The sequence below is a fragment of the Hypanus sabinus genome, chromosome 9 (assembly GCF_030144855.1).
Source record: "Hypanus sabinus isolate sHypSab1 chromosome 9, sHypSab1.hap1, whole genome shotgun sequence".
NCBI classification, from domain to species: domain Eukaryota; kingdom Metazoa; phylum Chordata; class Chondrichthyes; order Myliobatiformes; family Dasyatidae; genus Hypanus; species Hypanus sabinus.
In genome coordinates, this window is record NC_082714.1 from 122,037,877 (window position 1) to 122,059,928 (window position 22,052).

The following is a 22,052-nucleotide window of genomic DNA, read 5'->3' on the forward strand; positions in this document are numbered from 1 at the left end:
AAAAAAATCAGAAGTTCTCTTAATAAGTAAGTCGGAACAGCTACATCCAGTATTATTTAGCATCAGCTAGTCAAATGTTTGTCTTAGAAAATGTATATTTTACCTTTTTTGTGCATATAAAACACTTAAGAATCGTACGTATTTCAATAGTTAAACCTCTGCGTTGCTTAGTAATAATCGTAGCTTTCATCGGGGCAGGGCCTTTCTTACTTTATCCTTTAAAATTGTTTCAATCCTTGATCGACTGTAGCCTAACACTCTTCCAATGACTGATGGTGTTTCAACTCTTTCTGATCACTTCATTATTTCCACTTTATTTTCAATTGTGATTGCGATTATTTTTGTGAACAGTAACACTGCGGATTCAGACCTCTGCCAGGTCCTTTGATAAAGTCCCATGTAGGAGCTTAGTAGGCAAAATTAGGGCACATGGTATTGGGGGCAAGGTATTGACATGGATTGAAAATTGGCTGGCTGACAGGAAACAAAGAGTAGCGATTAACGGGTCCCTTTTGGAATGGCAGACTGTGACTAGTGGGGTACCGCAAGGTTCGGTGCTGGGACCGCAGCTGTTTACAATATACATTAATGATTTAGATGAAGGGATTAAAAGTAATATTAGCAAATTTGCTGATGACACAAAGCTGGGTGGCAATGTGAAATGTCAAGAGGATGTTATGATAATGCAGGGTGACTTGGACAGGCTAGGTGAGTGGGCGAATGTATAGCAGATGCAATTTAATGTGGATAAATGTGAGGTTATCCACTTTGGTGGCAAGAAAAGGAAGGCAGATTACTATCTAAATGGAGTCAAGTTAGGAAAAGGAGAAGTACAACGAGATCTAGGTGTTCTTGTACATCAGTCAATGAAAGCAAGCATGCAGGTACAGCAGGCAGTGAAGAAAGCTAATGGCATGATGGCCTTTATAACAAGAGGAATTGAGTATAGGAGTAAAGAGGTCCTTCTGCAGTTGTACAGGGCCCTGGTGAGACCCCACCTGGAGTATTGTGTGCAGTTTTGGTCTCCAAATTTGAGGAAGGACATTCTTGCTATTGAGAGAGTGCAGTGTAGGTTCACAAGGTTAATTCCCAGAATGGTGGGACTGTCATATGTTGAAAGATTGGAGCGACTGGGCTTGTATACACTGGAATTTAGAAGGATGAGAGGGGATCTGATTGAAACATAAGATTATTAAGGGATTGGACACACTGGAGGCAGGAAGCATGTTCCCGCTGATGGGCAAGTCCAGAACTAGAGGCCACAGTTTAAGAATAAGGGGTAGGCCATTTAGAACAATGATGCAGAAAAACTTTTAAACCCAGAGAGTGGTGGATATGTGGAATGCTCTGTCCCAGAAGGCAGTGGAGGCCAATTCTCTGCATACTTTCAAGAGAGTGTTAGAGTTCTTATAGATAGCGGGGTTAAGGGATATAGGGAGAGGGCAGGAACGGGGTACTGATGGTGTATTATCAGTGAATGGTGATGCTGGCTAGAAGGGCCGAATGGCCTACTCCTGCACCTACTGTCTATTGTCCTAAAGACCACTGCTCTGATACAGGTTAAATAAGGGACTTGAGTATCCGCGAGGGGTCCCAAAACCAGTCCCTCGCGGATAAGGAAGGCTGACTGTACCTCACTGTTGTTCCTTTGATTTTTAGGTATGCCTGAAGTTTTATGAGTATGAGTTCATGGAACTTGCCTGTCAGTGCCCTGCTGTAGTCTGCTGTCGATGTGCCCCCACACAGAAAGCACAGATTATACGCCTGTTACAGCAGCGGACTCGCAAGTTAACATGTGCAGTAGGTGAGAAGTCTCAAATGTCTTACATTGATATTATCTTAGAGAGTGTTTCTAGATTTTTTCTTTGTTTAACTCAGAATTTCAACCTATGAACTTCAATGGCAGTAACATTTTAGCATCTTGAAGTTAGTAAAATGACCCAAGTGCTAGCAAACACTATATGGTATTAAAACACGTAAAATGCAAAAACAATTGTTAAAGAAAGAAGTTTTAAGAAGAGTTTAGTAGAAAAGAGGTTTAGTTGCATGTGAGACACACTGCCGGCGCTAGCATAGAGAAAAATAGTATTAGGCGAGGAAAGATTAGAGGTATTTAACTTGTATTAAATTAATAAAAGATTAGAGATAGATAACTTGTATTAAATCAAGTAAACTTATCTTTACATAAAATAGATACAGGATAACTGAATGTGCTGTGAGTGTATTTTATCACAAGTCAGTCTAAGAATTTAAAAAATCAAGGTAATACAGTAATGGGCCATTCTTCCCTTCTCTGCCATTCAATAAGATATTTGAACTTTTACCTCTATGCCTCTTTTCTGCATGAACTCAGTATTTCTTGATTCTCTGAAAATGTGAGTGAAAATCTCCAGGAGTGACTTTCCCTCTTCCACCCCAGTGTCACTTCCATGAAATTCCCATGCATTGCTCGCTTTGAAACATTACAGAGAAATTTAGATCATACTATATCATAAATACTTGTTGCTAGGCTCTCCTGGAATGACAATAGTCAAGAATTTCCATGTTTGTGACCTGTAAACTATGTCCCGTATTTAGGTTATTGATCCTTTGACCACACATTTCCATTCCCATCTCACACAGTTTTGCCCCATGCCCAACTAGCTGTCTCTATCCGTATGTCAAACACCTGACCTCCCAGCTTGGGTTCCAGTGCTGTTGCAGTTGGCAGCGGTGGGCCTCATTGTATTTATTTGTTGAGATATAGTGTGGAACAGGCTCTTCCATCCCTTCGAGCCACACCACCCAGCGATTTTCCCCCAATTTAACCCAGGCCTAACCATGGGACGGGACAATTTACAGTGGCCAATTAACCTACCAATTGGTACATCTTTGGACTGTGGGAAGAAACCAGAGCACTTGGAGGAAATCCACGCGGTCACAAGGAGAATGGACAAACTCCTTACAGGCAGTGGCGGGAATGCATGAGAATTTCTGGGCAAGTAGTCCAACCGTACTCGAGTTTCGAAACTTTCGACATCATCATTCGGCTGGTATGCAGTTGTGCATTTGCTCGCAGTCGCAGACATTCACAGAGAGGAGTTTCCTTGGGCACGTGGCAAGAACACTGCCATCAGTAGGCTACTACATTTGGTGGATCATCGCTCCCCTAATCCTGTCCACTGTAAGCTTCCCAAAACACATGCGGCAGCCAGCAACAGGGCAACTATTGATCTAACCTTGCCACACCTTCTTAGCTCAGGACAATGATGCTAATCATCATATCCCTCACACCTTACCCTGTCGAGATCAGCCATCTCAACTCAGGCCCAGGATGCAGCCTGGAATCATTCTCATCTTTGTGATAGAACCAGCACACACATAACAGCAAATTCCTATATCTGCATAGTGAATAATGGTAGCATCCATTAGTCTCACCTGGAAAGTCTACTGGAGTATCCTCTCCAGGGCACAGGCCTGGGCAAGGTTGTAAGGAAGACTGGTAGTTGCCCATTCTGCAAGTCTCCCCTCTCCACGACACCGATGTTGTCCAAGGGAAGGGCAAGGGCCAATACAGCTTGGCGCCAGTGACATCACAGGAATTGCCATAGTGAGGTTGGCATCGTCGGACTGACTTAGGGACTCCAGCTCCAGATTTGTCCTCAGGGTTTACTCCCGAAGCCTTTCCCATGAGTGGGTATGGCTGCAAGGCAGCGGAGGTTTGAAATCAGAGTTTTCCCTCTCTTAGATGGACTGTTTTATCAGGCTGGCAAGCTCCCTCTACCCAAAGCACTGGTTTTAAGGCGCCAGGACCCGCCTTCGCGGGTGATCCTTGATGAATAGTGATGATCCTTTATACGATCAATAGCTGTGCCCAGCGCAAAGCAAATAATACACCACAGACAGTGCACTTCTTTCAGTAGACACTAGGTGACACTGTTGCCTAATACAAGCTGATTTGATATTGCTAATCAGCAGGACATACTCGCCTGCTCTTATTTAAACAGGCTGTGAAGTGCCTGCAGCTGGAAACACACACTCTTGGGGAGTGCCACAGCAAGCCTGGTTTACTGCAGCCTGTACAGTTGTGTAAAAAGTGGTGCAATTCTTTTGAAAGCATGTATATAGGTGATGCACAAGGGTAGAAAACAATTGTAAACACAAAGTACACTGCAGATGCTGTGGTCAAATCAAGACGTACAAAAAAGCTGGATGAACTCAGCAGGTCGGGCAGCATCCGTTGAAAGAAGCAGTCAACATTTCGACCTGAAACAGCTTTTTTGTACGTCTAGAAAACAATCGTTCTCTCTAGTAGAGTAATTGACAGGAATGGGAAAAAAAACCTTCACAGCAAGTTTAACTGAAAGACTTGAGTGGAAGGGCAATAACTGGTGGTAACTGTGAGTGCCCAGGTGGAACTAAAGGTGACGTAAGAAGGACCTTCCTATTTTAGCCAATCTCAAGCATCTGCTCCTAAAGTTGACTTGCTGTTGCATTCCTCTGGCAGTTCTGTGACATTAAGTGCTTAGTGTGAGGCCCTGCACACCAGTCCACAATAGAAAGTGTGAACTGTTTATGGAACAGGCACACTCTTTCTAGACAAAGTGACACTGGGTTTGCCCCTGGGCCCTCTCCCCACTGGATCTCTCTACCTCCAGTAGCATTAAAGTGTAGCCACCAGCTGCTGTGTCTCCAGTTCTCAGGTCTCTTCCTGCCCCATTCTCCTCTCTCTGCAGAATTGATCCACTCCCTGCTGTACTCTCACAACTCTATTCATGGCCTTTCAGCAGCATCACACACTATATCCTTGTTTTCACTGACGCACTGTATGTCCCTTGCTGTCACGCTCTCCACACCCTCAGTGCCAAGCTCTCTGCCCTGGCTCACCATATCTGTGCTGTTCCTTTGCACTTAGCCAATGAAACAAACACCTTCCACTAAATAGAAGTCACTGTGAGTACTCAGCAGGTGAGGCAGCACCTGACAAGAGAGATTTAAAGTTGACTTTCCACGTTGATGAACCCACATCTGAACAGTTACCAGAACTCGGTGGATCCTCTGATGCAGAAATGAAGCTCTTACCGTTGTTGGCTTTCTATAACAAGTGCTCTCCAAGTCATTCAGAAACATTGCCTTGAAGCAAAATATTGTTTATGAGGTTCTTCACACTTTAACCTCAGAGAACAAACATTTTCCACTCCCTCAAGTCAGGAAACTGGATGCATTTCCTCCCTTTCCTCCCCCAGTGACCACTGCTGTGCAGCATCCGCTTTATCTTCCATGACAGGAGGCTGACACTAATAGGAACAAACCCCAGGAGTGAAGTCTTGGGAGGGGCGATTGTACCAGCTACTCGAAAGGGCAGTCCTGGAATTGTAGTTAGTGTCAAGGAGAAGCACCTTCCAGTACTGTATGAAGGTACTGTGAACTCTGTCCCTGTTAAGGTGACAGGAAGAGTGCAGATGTTTGGGAAATGGAGGAGATGTGGGTGAGGGCAGCGTCAATAGTGGTCAGTCTCCTTCATTTCCCTGACTTCAGTGCTCACCCCACCTTCCCGTCGCTTTAACAAGGGTACAGTTCCTCTTGTTCTTGCCCACTAACACATGAGCCTCCATATCCAACACATCATTCTCTGCAGTTTCTGCTATTTTCAACGGGACCCTACCACCAAACACATCTTTACCTCCCCCTCACCCTCCACTTTCTACAGGGATTGCTCCCTCTGTGATTCTTTGTTCGTTCATCCCTCCCCGCTAATCTCCCCCCTGCCATTTATTCTTGCTAGTGGAAGAAGTTCCACACCAGCCCATTCACCACCTCCCTCAGCTCCATTCAGGGCCCCAAGCTGTCTTTCCAGGTGAGGCAACACTTCACCTGTGATTACGGATTTTCCAGTGGCCAACCATTTTAATTCCAATACCTACTCCCATTCCAACATGTCAGTCCATGACCTCTTTTGCTGCACTGACGAGGCCACCCTCAGGTTGGAGGAGCCACACCTCATATTCTGTCTGGGTAACCTCCAACCTGATGGCATGATATCTCCAATTCCGATAATTTTCCACCTCCCCTTTCACTCTTCAATTAATCACTGGCCCGTACACCTTACCTATTCTCTTGTCCTCGCCTACCCTATCACTTCCCCCTGGTGCCCCTCCTCCTTCCCTTTCCCACATGGTCCACTCTCCTCTCCTGTCAGATTCCTTCTTCTCCAGCCCTTTACCACTTCCACTTATCACCCCTTCAGTTCTTTCTTCACCCCCTTCCCCCAACCACCTGGCTTCACCTATCACCTTGTTTGTTCTCATTCCCTTCCCCCCACATCTTCATCTTGCCGTCTTTCCTTTCCTTTCCTGGCCTGATGAAAGGTCTCAGCCCAAAATGTTGACCGTTTATTCATTTCCATGGATGCTACCTGACCTGTTGAGAGTTCCTCCAGCATTTTGTTAGCTGATACCCTGTTTCTTTGATATCTCGTTCCCTTGTTACTGGTGCCAGGCCAGGTTTGATGTCTAGTGTGGGCTCAGGTAAGCCCTGAGGATCTGAGCCTAACATTACATTGTCAGAGCTGTTGTGTCTAACCTCAAACCTTTACTATTGCCTCTACAGTGTTCCTCCTTGTGAACAAATGCCTGCTTATTTTACTGACTACTCCTGTTAAGAAGTTGGGGCTAGTCTGAGATTACTATCCAAAACCTCTTGGTTTTGTGCGAAAATTGGGATTATTTTCAATGATCGATATTTCCCTCTCGGATATCAGTCTGTTTGTAGTCCTACAACCAGAGCAGGCAGCACAATTTGGTCAGAAGATTGAGAAATAAACCCTGAGGAACTGTGGACAGGGCTTTTGCAGATGGATCAAAGGAATACATACTCAGGCTTTATCTAGCCCATTGGCCGCATGAGGTGCATCATGAGTTTTGTCGAGAAGTAAGAGAGAGCTTTCTGTCAAGATTGTTAAATATTTTAAGTTAAAAAAAACTGTTAAAATCAAATGATTAAAAGTAAAATAATAATGTTTTAAAATTAAATGCGCATGAAAATCCTTGGAAACCTGAGAGATGGTTTAATCCAGTAGGACACAGCTCACTATGTGAAGTCAGTGACGAGTACATTGGCTGTGGTGCTGTCTGCAAGTTGTGGCCTTCCTCTGCTCAACAGTGCACGTGTGGAAGATCAACTGTGACCAGAGTTTGAATCAGATCTGAGGTCTGCAGTCAGCAATATTTGCCCATTATTGCAAATGCAACTCTTACTGCTGAGTCTGTGATTGCAGATATCAAAGCACGATATATGAGAGTTTTCCTCAGTCTTTAACATTAATCCACTATGATCCAATATAAGTTCGTGCCTATCCTGGTAATATGTAAAAACGATATGACTCAGTATTCATACTATGCCACTGGAGACTCAGAGGTGTGTTTCATGTTGTGTCGTAATCTGAAGACATGCTAGATTTAAAACTGCTCTTGCTTTGACGAGTACATGTTTCATTACAGGGGACGGAGGAAATGATGTGAGTATGATCCAGGCTGCAGACTGTGGAGTGGGCATTGAAGGCAAGGTAAGGATTCAGAAATACACAATGTACTGTTCCGTTAGATTGGTTGAATTTACTAATGTAGGATCAATCAATTCTAAATAATGATTTACAAATAGATTTGCCATGAGGAGCAGATGTGAGTGAGACTCAGTTGTTGGACTGACTTTATATCCTGATTTATTTGGACACGAGGAAGGGGTTTTACCTCCTCAGAATGTGGGTTTTGCAGCCATCAGGTGGGGTTAGTAATTCTTAGAATTGTACTATAGTCTGGAAATATGCAGCCAATTCATTAGCTTCTGAATTTATCCAAAACCTCACAGGCAGCATTCTGGAACTGTGGGAGAGGTAGGCCCATAACTTATTATGTACCGTAAATTCCGGACTATAAGCCGCTACTTTTTTCCCACGCTTTGAACACTGCGGCTACGGTGCGGCTAATGCATGTTTTTTTTCATGCCGCCAAAAACATTTTGCCTTGTAACAGTAGACCAATAAAATTGATGAGTAGTTCACAGAGGTCCAATGAAATTGTACGATAAATCAAGCGCACTTTCACAATTAAATTATTGTAAATCAGTCATTTGTACTCACCCTCATCAACATGGAAAACACTCGAAGAAAAGCATATGATGCAGCTTTTAAGTTAAAGGCGATCAATCTGGCGGTTGAAGAAGGAAATCGAGCTGCTGCACATAATCTTGGCATAAATGAATCGATGGTGAGACAGTGAAGACGCCAGCGTGAAGAACTGAGTCAATGCAAAAAGACGACAAAAGCTTTCAGAGGTAATCATAGCAGATGGCCCGAACTTGAAAACTTTCTTGAAGACTGGGTTAACACACAGAGAGCAGGTGGCCGCGGTGTTTCCACCGTGCAGATCAGACTGAAGGCTAAAGCAATCGCCACCAAAATGAAAATCAAAGATTTTAGAGGTGGGCCATCGTGGTGTTTTAGATTTATGAGACGAAAAGGCCTGTCCGTCAGGGTACGCACGACTCTTGTGTCAGCAGCTCCCTCCCGACCACGAGGAACAACTTGCTAACTTCCGCACATTCACTCAGACAAAGATAGCGGAGAATTCCATCGGGCCAGATGATATCATAAATATGGATGAAGTACCTTTGACGTTTGACCTGCCTTTCACTTGGACTGTTAATAAAAAAGGTGACTCGTCCATCACACTGAAAACAATGGCCATGAGAGAATGCATTTTACTTGTGTTCTGAGCTGCACAGCATCCAGACTAAAGCTTCCACTGATGGTGATTTTTTAAGCGGCTGACAATGAAAGTTTAGTGAAAGCTGCCATCAAGAGTACAAACTCAATTCCAGCTGTGATTCCTGGGGGCACCACAAAGTATTTGCAGCCACTGGACATCAGCGTGAACCGGGCATTTAAAGTGGCGCTGCGCGTTGAGTGGGAGGCTTGGATGACGAGCGGCGAGAAATCCTTTACCAAAACAGGACGCATGCGAAGAGCATCTTTAACTCAAGTCTGCCAATGGATCCTAAATGCGTGGAGCCATGTCACAACATCCACCATCACCAGCGGGTTTCGAAAGGCTGGACTGCTGCGTGATGAAGAGGACCGCGTGCGCTCAAGTGAGAGCGACAACGAAGAGACTGAAGTGAGTGACGAGATCCTGAGGTTGTTCAATTCGGACACTGAAGGACTTTGATGGTTTTAGTGCGCAGGAGGAAGATGAAAAAGGCGATCAATAACTTTTCCTGGTAGGCTGCAGTATATATATATTTTTTTACCAGTCGTTAGGAGATATTGGAATGTTGTTCGTGCACCGTTCAGTAAAAAAGTATACGCAACGTAATTTGTGTGTTACCGATATGTATGTATATTTAAAAGTAGCTGTGTTACAGGCACTGTTCGAAAAAAAGCATTTGCAATATATATTTGTTTATGTTACCATACAGATTTAATTAAAAGTTAAAAAATCCTCACGTGTAATATCTTTCTGTGTAAATATCTCATATTACAACGTGGGACACCTGCGGCTTAAAATCCGGTGCGGCCTGTACAAGTACAAAATTGATTTTCTTTCTAAAATTAGAGCGTGCGGCTTTTAATCAGGTGCGCTCTGTAGTCCGGAATCTACGGTAAATCACTTATCATGAGCAAATGTACCTATTGTCTTGGAATTTAACTCAGACCACGTTGGTTTGCCAAATTCTCCAGAATTTGGCAGTGAAAAGAGCTTGATTTGGAGTACTTTTGGGTGGGAAGTGACTCCAATTTTGCAATAAATACATCAGTTTACAAAAGCAAAATTCAGTAAAACTGAAAGTCCAGTACATTCAGGATTATGGCAGTGCCAGAGGAGCAGATTTTCTGAATCATTGCACTTTATTCTTACTAATATGCCAATACACCTTGACTTCACTTAAAAAAAAATCAGTTACACAGTATTACCATTTACTTAGTGAACAATGTTGGTTTAAAAAGAACAGGGGAAATGGGACCGCAGCAAATCAAAAGGGAGAGCAGGAATCAGGGTCCCAGTGAACTGAAAGGGTGCAGAGCAAATTCAGTGGGTGAGCCAAAGCAGTGGAATTTCCAAATAGTCAGAAAGCAGGTAATTGACATTTAATTGCACTGTGGGATCTGTACATCTGACACAGTACTTCTGTCAATGCTCCACATGTTAGGCTGCATCTGAATGAACAGTCCTAACTGACATCCTTTCAGCTCAGTTACAGCTCCATGATTGTTCTGCTGGGGCTTTCATCTTTATTCATTTTGCATGATCTGAGTATCTCTAGCAGGGGAGCATTAGTGTCCATTCCTAATTGCCCTTGAATTGAGAGGCTTGCTAGACTATTTCAAGATGTTAAAATTAGCAGTAGTCTGCTGAGTGCTTCACAGTCTAGCATTAAAGGTTGGACAGCTGTAATGGGGAGACAAAGGCACTTAAGACCAGACCCAGGAGAATAAGGAAGAAGATACGATAAGATGTGGTGTTGCAGTAGAATTAACAAGGCAGCATGTCTGAGTAGTGCAGACTTCAGGATGTAGGTGAATGTGGTGTTCGTGCCTTTCCTCATCTGATAAAATCTGTTTACATGCACCACCTTCCTGCAACTTACTTCTGCAGCCTCCTCTTTGGCCAGAGTTGGGGATTTTTTTGAGTCAAAACGAGGCACCTTCCCTCCTGTCAGCAGAGAAGTTGCTGTCCTTTTGCCCCTTTTCAGCCAAATTCAGCTGCATCAATGAGTTTGGAAGTACTTCTTACTTTCCCATGGTCCAGATTCCTGCCCTTAACAGTGTAGGAAACTCTGGAGTCCATCGAATGCAATGTGTTCAACTTGTATTTAAATACCCTGAGGTGGAATTGGAATGTCGTTCTTGTACCAGTGCTGATGCGTGTTATGAGCAAGGCCGTGCTATTGTCATTCTGACGAGTGTGTTGTCATAAGTCTGCTGTACTGGCAAAGAAGTCTCACCTCAGTCCACAGCAGATTTGACGATTACAATTCCACTCATATTGTAGCAAGCTGCTTGATTTGCATTCAACCCATTTCTTCTGGCGAATTCCTAGAGTGGGCTGGTGTCCATGTTGCATGTTTACTGACTACAGCCCTAATGTATTTCTGCAGAGTTTTATATTATGATTTATCTTATATACACAGAGCACTACCTAATCAACAGGCAGCACTCATGGAAAAAAATAATTAATCATGTAAAGTGCTCCAAGGAGTTGAAATTTGTTAAACCAATGTGACAGGTGCAAGTGATGTGAGATAACCTCCGAGACAAAGAATAATAAAGATTCCTTTGCAGTGCTCAATAAAATTCAAAGTTACCGTGGGTGCTGGAAATCTGAAACAAAAGCACAAAATACTCAAAACACGTAACAAGGGACTCGGCCCCAAACTGTTTTATTTCCCTCCATGGATGCAGACTGGCCTGCTGAGTTCTTCAGCATTTTGTGACTGTTGCCCAAGATTTCCAGCGTCTGCTGAATATCTTGGATTGTCAGCGAGAGAGAGGGAAAAAAAGAGCCTGAGATGCAGCCTGACCTGCTGAGTGTTTCCAGAATGTTCTGGTTTTGTAGTGTAAGCTGTTGTATTGTACCACAGCTTCTCTTGGTGGTGTTTGCCTTCAATTTAAGTGGAGTCTCAGCCAGTTAGAGATGGCATCTAGAGTTACCAGCTCCCAGCATCAGGAGCTGTTAACATCATGGCAGGAAGGTGCATGACGCGATAAGCCATCTGAAAGTGCATGACTCTGCACTGAAAATGAAGCAATTCCAGGAAATTAAGTGAACAGGACAGGCGACATTGCTGACTGCAAGGTAAACATTTTTGAAGGCTTGTATGTGTAGATATATTGCACAGCTCATATTTCATATTAAAGAATTCTGATTTCTGAGCCAAACAGAAGAGCTAATTATTTTCAAAGTGAAAGGGCGCAGTCCAGAGAGACTGAGAGGTCACAAGAAACAGGAATTAACTGACAAAGACTGATCGTCAGAGGCCACTTTCAAGGAGGAAAGGAGATCAGTAATTTTAATTTGGCAGAAGCACATAAGCAGAGGCATATTCCTTCGGAAATCTGAAATGCTGTTTGGAAATCGGTTTAAGGAATATGCATTTACCAGTGCCAGAAACTCTGTGGAAGTGTACTAAATAGCACGTTTCACTTACACTTTTCCTTGCATCATCCCTCTCCACTGAGCTCCATCCTGGTTCTTATCCTTACAAGCAGAACAAGTGCTACACCAGACCCTACACCTCCTCCCTCACTACCAATCAGGACCCCAAACAGTCCTTCCAGGAGAGGCGACACTTCATCTGCGAGTCTTTTGGGGTCATTTACTGTGTCCAGGGTTCCCGGAATGGCCTCCTGTATATCGGTAAGACTCAATGTAGATCGGGAGACTGCTTCACCGAGCACCTACGCTGTCTGTCAGAAAAAATAGGATCTCCTGGTGGCCATCCATTTTAATTCCAATTCCCATTCCCATTCTGATATGTCTGTCCATGACCACCTCCACTGTCATGATGAGGCCACACTTGGGTTGGAGGAAGCCTTTGTCTGGGTAGCCTCAAATCAGATGGCATGAACATAGATTCCTTGAACTTCCTGGTATGGCCCATCTTCACCAATCCCTATCTCCTTTCTCCCCCCTCACCTTACCTTTTTGTCCACCCTCTGGTGTTCCTACCCCTTTCTTCCATGGCCTTCTGTCCTCTTCTATCAGACTCCCACTTCTCCAGCCCTGTATCAATTTCACCATTCAACTTCCCAGTACTTTACTTCATCCCTCCCCCTCCTGGTTTCACCCATCACCTTGTGTTTCTTTCTCCCCTCCCCCCGCCTTTTTAACTCTACTCCTCAGCTTTTTTCTGCAGTCCCGCAGAATGGTCTCGACCCAAAATGTCGACTGTACTCTTTTCCACAGATGCTGCTGGCCTGCTGAGATGTTCTGTGTCACTTTTCATGCGCTTGTGATCCTTCATGCAACTATTATAATAATTATGAAAATAATTATCTCTGATACACCAACAGTCAGAAAACAAATACTAACCACTTAGTAATGTTTTTAGTTTACGTTGATTTATTTGCATTTCTGGTATGACATACAGTTGAATGGAATTTGTGGCTAGATTTTCATTCTTGCAAACTCCTAGTATTAAAGGTCAAAAGTCAGATCTATTTTGGTACATGCTGAAATCATAATCATACAACATGGAAAAAAGCACCTTGACCTAAATCGGCCATGCAAGCCAGTACTACCTACCACTAAAACCTTTCCCGTCAATGTACTTATCTAGATGGCTTTTAAGTGTTGCCAGTGTGCCTGCCTCAACCATTATCTTAGAACATAGAACAATACAGCACAGTACAGGCCATTCGGCCCACAATGTTGTGCCGACCCTTAAACCCTGCCTCCCATATAACCCTCCACCTTAAATTTCTCCATGTACCTGTCTAGTAGTAGCTGAAATTTCACTAATGTGTCTGCCTCCACCACTGATTCAGGCAGTGTAAAAAAAACCTTCCTCTAATATCCCCCTTGAACTTTCCCCCCCTTACCATAAAGCCATGTCCTCTTGTACTGAGCAGTGGTGCCCTGGGGAAGAGGCGCTGGCTGTCCACTCTATACCTCTTAATATCTTGAATACCTCTATCATGTCTCCTCTCATCCTCCTTCTCTCCAGAGAGTAAAGCCCTAGCTCCCTTGATCTCTGATCATGATACACCATTTCTAATGCATCCACATACTTCCTATAGTGAGGCGACTAGAACTGGACACAGTACTCCAAGTGTGGCCTAACCAGAGTTTTATAGAGCTGCATCATTACCCTGCGACTCTTAAACTCTATCCCTCGACTTGCGAAAGCTAGCACTCCATAAGCTTTCTTAACTACCCTATCTACCTGTGAGGCAACTTTCAGGGATCTGTGGACATGTACCCCCAGATCCCTCTGCTCCTCCCCGCTCCCAAGTATCCTGCCACTTACTTTGTACTCTGCCTTGGAGTTTATCCTTCCAAAGTGTACCACCTCACACTTCTCCAGGTTGAATTCCATCTGCCACTTCTTAGCCCACTTCTGCATCCTATCAATGTCTCTCTGCAATCTTCGACAATCCTCAACGCTATCCACAACACCACCAACCTTTATGTCGTCTGCAAACTTGCCAACCCACCCTTCTACCCCCACATCCAGCTTGTTAATAAAAATCCCGAAAAGTAGATGTCCCAGAACCGATCCTTGTGGTACACCACTAGTCATAACCCTTCAATCCGAATGTACACCCTCCACCACAACCCTCTGCTTTCAGCAGGCAAGCCAATTCTGAGTCCACCTGGCCAAACTTCCCTAGATCCCATGCCTTCTGACTTTCTGAATAAGCCTACCATGTGGTACCTTGTCAAATGCCTTACTAAGATTCATGTAGATCACAACCACTGCACTACCCTCATCTATATGCCTGGTCACCTCCTCAAAGAACTCTTATCAGGCTTGTTAGACACGATCTGCCCTTCACAAAGCCATGCTGACTGTCCCTGATCAGACCATGATTCTCTAAATGCCCATAGATTCTATCTCTTAAGAATCTTTTCCAACAGTTTTCCCACCACAAACGTAAGGCTCACTGGTCTATAATTACCTGGACTATCCCTACAACCTTTTTTGAAAAAGGGGACAACATTTGCCTCCCTCCAATCCTCCGGTAACATTCCTGTGGACAACAAGGACGTAAAGATCCTAGCCAGAGGCTCAGCAATTTCTTCCTTTGCCTCGTGGAGCAGCCTGGGGAATATTCCGTCAGGCTCCGGGACTTATCTGTCCTAATGTATTTTAACAATTCCAAAACTTCTTCTCCCTTAATATCAACATGCTCCAGTACACCAATCTCACTCACATTGTCCTCACCATCATCAAGTTCCCTCTCATTGGTGAATACTGAAGAGAAGTATTCATTGAGGACCTCACTCAATTCCACAGCCTCCAGGCTTTATCTCTAATCGATCCTATCTTCACTCCTGTCAACCTTTTGTTCTTCACATAATTGAAGAATGCCTTGGGGTTTTCCTTTACCCTACTCGCCAAGGCCTTCTCATGCCCCCTTCTTGCTCTCCTCAGCCCCTTTCTTGCTTCCCTATATTCCTCAATAGACTCATCTGATCTTTGCTTCCTAAGCCTCACGTATGCTGCCTTCTTCCATCTGACTAGGTTTTCCACCCCACTTGTCACCCACGGTTCCTTCACCCTACCATTCTTTATCTTCCTCACCGGGATAAATTTATCCCTAACATCCTGCAAGAGATCCCTGAACATTGACCACATGTCCATAGTACATTTCCTTGCAGAAACATCATCCCAATTCACACCCGCAAGTTCTAGCCTTATAGCCTCATAATTTGCCCTTCCCCAATTAAACATTTTCCTGTCCTCTCTGATTCTATCCTTTTCCATGATAATGCTAAAGGCCAGGGAGAGGTGATCATTGTCCCCCAGATGCTCACCCACTGACAGATCTGTGACCTGACCCAGTTCATTACCAAACACTAGTATGGCATTTCCCCTTGTCAGCCTGTCAACATACAGTGACAGGAATCCATCCTGGACATACTTAACAAACTCTGCCCCATCTGAACCCTTGGAACTAATCAAGTGCCAATCAATATTAGGGAAGTTAAAGTCACCCATGATAACAACCCTGTTATTTTTGCAACTTTCCAAAATCTGCCTCCCAATCTGCTCCTCAGTATCTCTGCTGCTACCAGGGGGCCTATAGAATACCCTCAGTAGAGTAACTGCTCCCTTCCTGCTCCTGACTTCTACCCATACTGACTCAAAAGAGGATTCTGCTACATTACCCACCCTTTCTGTAGCTGTAATAGTATCCCTGACCAGTAATGCCACCCCTCCTCCCCTTTCCCCCGCCTCTCTATCCCTTTTAAAGCACTGAAATCCAGGAATATTGAGAATCCATTCCTGCCCTGGTGCCAGCCAAGTCTCTGTAATGGCCACTGCATCATAATTCCATGTATGTATCCAAGCTCTCAGTTCATCACCTTTGTTCCTGATGCTTCTTGCACTGAAGTACACACACTTTAGCCCTTCTACCTTACTACCTTTACACCCTTTATTCTGTTTCTCTTTCCTCAAAGCCTTTTTATATGCTAGATCTGGCTTTACTCCATACACTATACTTGCAGTTCTTGCAAGACCTTTATCCTCCTCCACCTCACTATCTGCTCTAAGACTCTGTTCCCCTCCTCCTGCAATTTTAGTTTAACCCCCACCCCCAGAGCAGCACTAGCAAACCTTCCCACAAGAATGTCAGTCTCCCTCCAGTTCAGGTGCAACCCATCCCATCGGAACAGATCCCACCTTCCCTGGAACAAGGCCCAATTGTCCAGAAACATGAAGCCCTCCCTCCTGCACCAACTCCTTAGCTACGTATTTAGCTGCATTATCTTCCTATTTCTAGCCTCACTAGCACGTGGCATGGGTAGCAATCCTGAAATTGCAACCCTGGAGGTCCTGTCCTTCAACTTTGTGCCTAACTCCCTAAATTCTCTTTGCAGGACTTCCTCCTTCTTCCTATCTACATCATTGGTCCCTACATGGACCACGACATCTGGCTGCTCACCCTCCCTCTTGAGAATACTGAGAACTCGATCCGAGATATCATGGACCCTGGCACCAGGGAGGCAACAGACCATCCGGGATTCTCGATCTCTTCCACAGAACTTCTTATCTGTCCCCCTAACTATTGAATCCCCTGTCACTACTGCTCTCCTATTTTCCCTCCTTCCCTCTGAGCTGAGGGTCCAGTCTCGGTGCCAGAGATACAACCACTGCAACTTGTCACTGGTAGGTTGTCCCCACCAACAGTATCCAAAATGGTATACCTATTATTGATGGGAATGGCTGCTGGGGTGCACTGCTCATGCTGTCTATTCCCCTTCCCTCTCCTGACAGTCACCCAGCCACCTGCCTCCTGACTCTTAGGGGTGACTATCTTCCTGTAGCTCCTGTTTATTTCTGCCTGTGGCTCACAAATGATCCAAAGTTCATCCAGCTCCAGTTCCCTAACTCGGTTTGTCAGGAGCTGCAGCTTGGATGCACCTTTTACAGGTGTAGTCATCAGGAACAATTGTGTTCGCTCTGACTTCCCACTTACTGCAATTGGAGCCCTCGTCTTCCCTAACTGCTGACTCCATTATCTACTCCTAAGTTAATTAGAGTTATTAAAGGAGCTTACCCGGCCTTACCTCACTGGGAGCAAGCTCGTCCTCAGCCGCCACTTGCCGAAGTCTCTCGAGCCAAAGCCTTACTACTCTGTCTCCCTCTACTCCGTCGCCCGCTCTTTTTAAACTCTCCCTCTGCCTCACAGGCTGACTTTCATGCGCTTGCGCAGTTGTGCCCCATTCAAACTGCCGAAGAATTTTTATCAGCTCATTCCAAAATGCATACCAGTCTTTGTGTGAGAAGCTGTCCCTGATGTCCCTCTTAAATCTATTGACTCTGACCTTAAATCTATGCCATACTGTTTAACCGACTTGCTTGGTGAAACGAGATTGCACTGTCATCTTGTCTATGCTCCTTATGATCAAATATGCCTTAATCAGATGACCCTTCAACCTTCTAGATTCCAAGGAATAATGTCTTAAGGCCCCTAAGTTCAGCCACATCCTGCTAACTCTTTTCTGCATTCTTTCTAGGTTAATATATTAACATCTTTCCTGTAATTGGGCCACTGACACCATACACAATATTTCAAGTGCAATCTCATCAATACCTTATATAACTACAATGTAACTTCTGAACTCCTATATTTAATGCCCCAACTGATAAATGCCAGCTTGCCAGTTGCTGCCTTTGCCATCCCATCAATCTGAGATGCCACTTTCACTCTTAGATTCCTAGGCCCCTCTGCTCCATTATACTCCTAAGGGCCTAACCATTCATTGTATGAGTTCTTCCCTGGTTGGATATTCCAAAATGCTATACCTCATGTTTACAGTGTCTATAAAAAGTATTCACCCCACCCCACCCCCCCAGAAGTTTTCATGTTTTATTGTTTTACAACATTGAATCGCAGTAGATTTAATTTGACTTTTTTTGACACTGATCAACAGAAAAAGAAACTCTTTCATGTCAAAGTGAAACAAATCTCTACAAAGTGATCTAAATTAATTACAAACATAAAGCACAAAATAATTGATTGCATAAATATTCACTCCCTTCAAGTTAGTATTTAGTAGATGCACCTTTGGCAAAAATTGAGTCTGTGTGAATAGGTTTCTAAAAGCTTTGCACATCTGGACACTGCAATTTTTCCTTATTCTTCTTTAGAAAACTGCTCCAGCTCTGTCAGATTGCATAGAGATCGTGAGTGAACAGCCATTTTCAAGTTCGGCCATAAATTCTCAATTGGATTGAGGTCTGGACTCTGACTTGGCCATTCCAGGACATTAACTTTGCTGCTTTTAAGCTATTCCTATGTAGCTTTAGCTTTATTCTTGGGGTGATTGTCTTGCTGGAAAACAAATCTTCTCCCAAGTCACTGTTCTCTTTCAGATTGCATCAGGTTTTCCTCCAGGATTTCCCTGTATTTTGCTGCATTCATTTTACCCTCTACCTTCACAGCCCTTCCAAGGCCTACTGCAGTGAATCATTCCATCACATGATGCAGCCACCACATGCTTCACGGTAGAGCTGATGTGTTTTTGATGATGTGCTGTATATGACTTATGCCAAACCTGGCGTTTAATCTGATGGCCTAAAAGCTTAATTTTGGTTTCATCAGACCATAGCACCTTCTTCCAGCTGACTTCAGAGTCTCCCACATGTGCCTTCTGTGCCAAGATTTCATGTGAGGTTTTTTTCAACCATGGCTTTCTCTTTGCCACTCCACCATAAAGCTGTGACTGGTAAAGCACTCAGGCATCAGTTGTATGTGTGGTCTCTCCCATCGCCACCTCTGAAGTTTGTGACTCCTCCAGAGTTGTCATGGGTCTCTTGATGGCCTCTCTCACTAGTCCCCTTCTTGCACGGTCTCTCAGTTTTAGAGGACGGCCTGTTCTAGGCAGATTTACATTTGTGCCATATTCTGTCCTTTTCTTGATAATTGACCTAACTGTGCTCCAAGGGATATTCAGTGACTTGGAAATTTTCTTATATCTATTTTCTGACTTGAGTTTTTCAATAACCTTTTCACGGTGTTGCTTGGAGTGTTATTTTGCCTCCATGGTGTGATTTTTTGCCAGGATACTGACTCACCAGCAGTTGGACCTTCCAGATAGAGGTGTATTTTTAATACAATCAATTGAAACACCTTGACTGCACACAGATTTCCAAAAACGGATCTCTATATAACTAATTATGAAACTTCTAAAACCATTTGGCGACACCAGTGATGATTTGGTGTGCTGTATTAAAGGGGTTAATACTTATGCGATCAATTATTTTGTGTTTTTTATTTGTTGTTAATTTAGATCCCTTTGTAGAGACTTGTTTTCATACTGACATGGAGGAGTTTTTTTTCTGTTGATCAGTGTCAAAAAAGCCAAATTAAATCCACTGTGATTCAATGTTATAAAGCAATAAAACATGAAAACTTCCAGGAGGTGGGTGAATACTTTTTATAGGCACTATAGTTTGATTGAAAGCCATTTACATAAGAAGATAAGAAATAGGAGCAGGAGTAGGCCATCCAGCCCATCGAGCCTGTCCCACCATTCAATAAGATCATGGCTGATCTGTCTGTAAACTCAGCTCCATCTACCTGCCTTTTCGCCATAACCCTTAATTCCCTTACTATGTAAAAATCTATCTAACTGTATCTTAAATATATTTAGTGAAGAAGCCTCAACTGCTTTCCTGGGCAGAGGATTCCACAGATTCACAGATTTCTGGGAAAAACAATTTCTCCTCATCTCCATCCTAAATCTTCTCCCCTGAATCTTGAGGCAATGTCCTCTAGTTAACACATACAAACAAGCTGGATGAACTCAGCAGGTTGGGCAGCATCCGTTGACTGCTCATTTCAACAGATGTTGCCCGACCTGCTGAGTTCATCCAGCTTGTTTGTATGTGTTGATTTGACCACAGCATCTGCAGTGTACTTTGTGTTTAATGTCCCCTGGTTCTAGTTTCGCCTACCAATGGAAACAACTTTCCTAATTCTATCCCTATCAAAATTCTGTATGTTTCTATAAGATGCTCGCTTATTCTTCTGCATTCCAGAGAGTATAGTCCCAGGCGACTCAATCACTCCTCATAGGTTAACCCCTTCATCTCTGGAACCAACGTGGTGTACCTCCTCTGCACTGCCAACAAAGCCAGTATATCCTTCCTCAATTATGAACTACACACAGTACATGCTGCCTCACCAGTATCATGTATAGTTGCAGCATGACCTCCCTGCTCTTGAATTCAATCCTTCTAGCAATGAAGGCCAACAATCTGTTTGCTGCCTTAATAACCTGTTGTACCTGCAAGCCAGCTTTTTGCAATTCATGCACAAGCACTCTCAAGCTCCTCTGCATAACAGCATGCTGCAATCTTTCACCATTTAAATAATAATCTGCTTTTCTATTATTCCTTCCAAAGTGGATGATCTCACATTTACCAGCGTTGTATTCTGTCTGCCAGACCTTGGCCCACTCATTTAACCTATTTATATCCCTCTGCAGACTCTCCACATTATTTGTATAATTTGCTTTTCCACTCAGTTTAGTGTCATCAGCAAAGTTTACTATGCTACACTCAGCCCCCTCTTCCAAATCATCAATGTAAATGGTAAACAGCAGCAGGCCCAGCCCCAACCCCTGCGGCACCTCAGTCACTGACTGCCAACTGGAGAAACACCCATCTATACCAACTCTCTGCCTTCTATTGGTTAACCAATCCACTATCCGTGCCAATACACTTCCTCCAACTCCATGCATCCATATCTTATTTATAAGTCTCTTGTGTGGCACCTTACCAAATGCCTTCTGGAATTCCAAGTATATGACATCCGCCTGCTCCCCTCTATCCATTGCACTCATTGTGTCCTCAAAGAACTCCAGTAAGTTTGTCAAACAGGACCTGCCCTTTCTGAATCCATGCTGCATCTGTCTAATGGAACCACTCCTTTCTAAATGTTTCGCTATTTCCTTATTGACAGCTTCAAGCATTTTCCCGACTACATATGTTAAGCTAACTGGCCTATAGTTACCCTCTTTTGCTTACATCCTTTTTTAAAAAGTGGCGATTCTCAGCCCACATACCTAGCTGGTCAAGCTTTCCCTGTTGTATTTTATGACCTCACACACAACTAAAACCCTTGTTTTAGTAACATCCATAGACCTACTAACCATGCTTTGTACATTCATGTCCATTTCATTTATATAAATGACAAACAGTAAAGGTCTCTGCACACTAATAGACACAGTCCTCTCGCCCAATAAGTAATCCTCGACCATCACCCTCTGCTTCCTACCAATGAAGCATTTATAAATCCAATCTGCTATCTCCTCCTGGATCCCATGTGGTCTAACCTTCCAGACTATCCTACCATGAGAGACCTTGTCAAAGCCTTGCTAATATCTATAAAGACATCATCCACTGCCCTAATCTCATCAACCCTCTTGATTACTTCTTTGAAGAACTCCAAGAACTTTGTCACACACAAGTTCTCACACACAAAGCTGTGCTCGCTGTCCCCAATTGGACCCTGCCACTCCCAATACTGGTAAATCCTGGCCTTCCGAATCCTCTCTAGCAGTTTACCGACCACTGACTGGAGACTCTCCGGATTCTAGTTTCCTGGCTTGCTTTTGCTACTTTTTTTACACAGTGGTACAGCTTTAGTCATTCTCCTGTACTCCAGAATCTCACCTGTGATCAAAGAGGAAGCAAAAATCACTGTAAAGTCCATAGTGATTTCTTCTCTAACTTCCCACAGAGTCCAAGAATGCATTAGATCAGGCCCTTGGGTGTAATCCGCATGAATGCACGTTAAGGCCACTGACTTAGCCTATTTCTTTAGCTTCCGTAATTTT

At 43.8% G+C, this 22,052-nt stretch overlaps 1 protein-coding gene across 2 annotated transcripts in view; it reads left to right on the top strand.

Moving 5' to 3' along the window:
- The window catches only part of LOC132399762 (probable phospholipid-transporting ATPase IIA), a 183,738-nt gene that overhangs the window by 128,630 nt on the left and 33,056 nt on the right, over window positions 1–22,052 (top strand). For both annotated transcript variants that reach the window (XR_009514065.1, XM_059980485.1), the window contains exons 21-22: window positions 1,660–1,804; window positions 7,479–7,543. Coding sequence is in view for 1 of the 2 variants with exons in the window: in XM_059980485.1 (XP_059836468.1) it covers window positions 1,660–1,804; window positions 7,479–7,543 (210 nt within the window). In the remaining variant the exon portion in view is untranslated. The remainder of the gene's footprint in view (window positions 1–1,659; window positions 1,805–7,478; window positions 7,544–22,052) is intronic.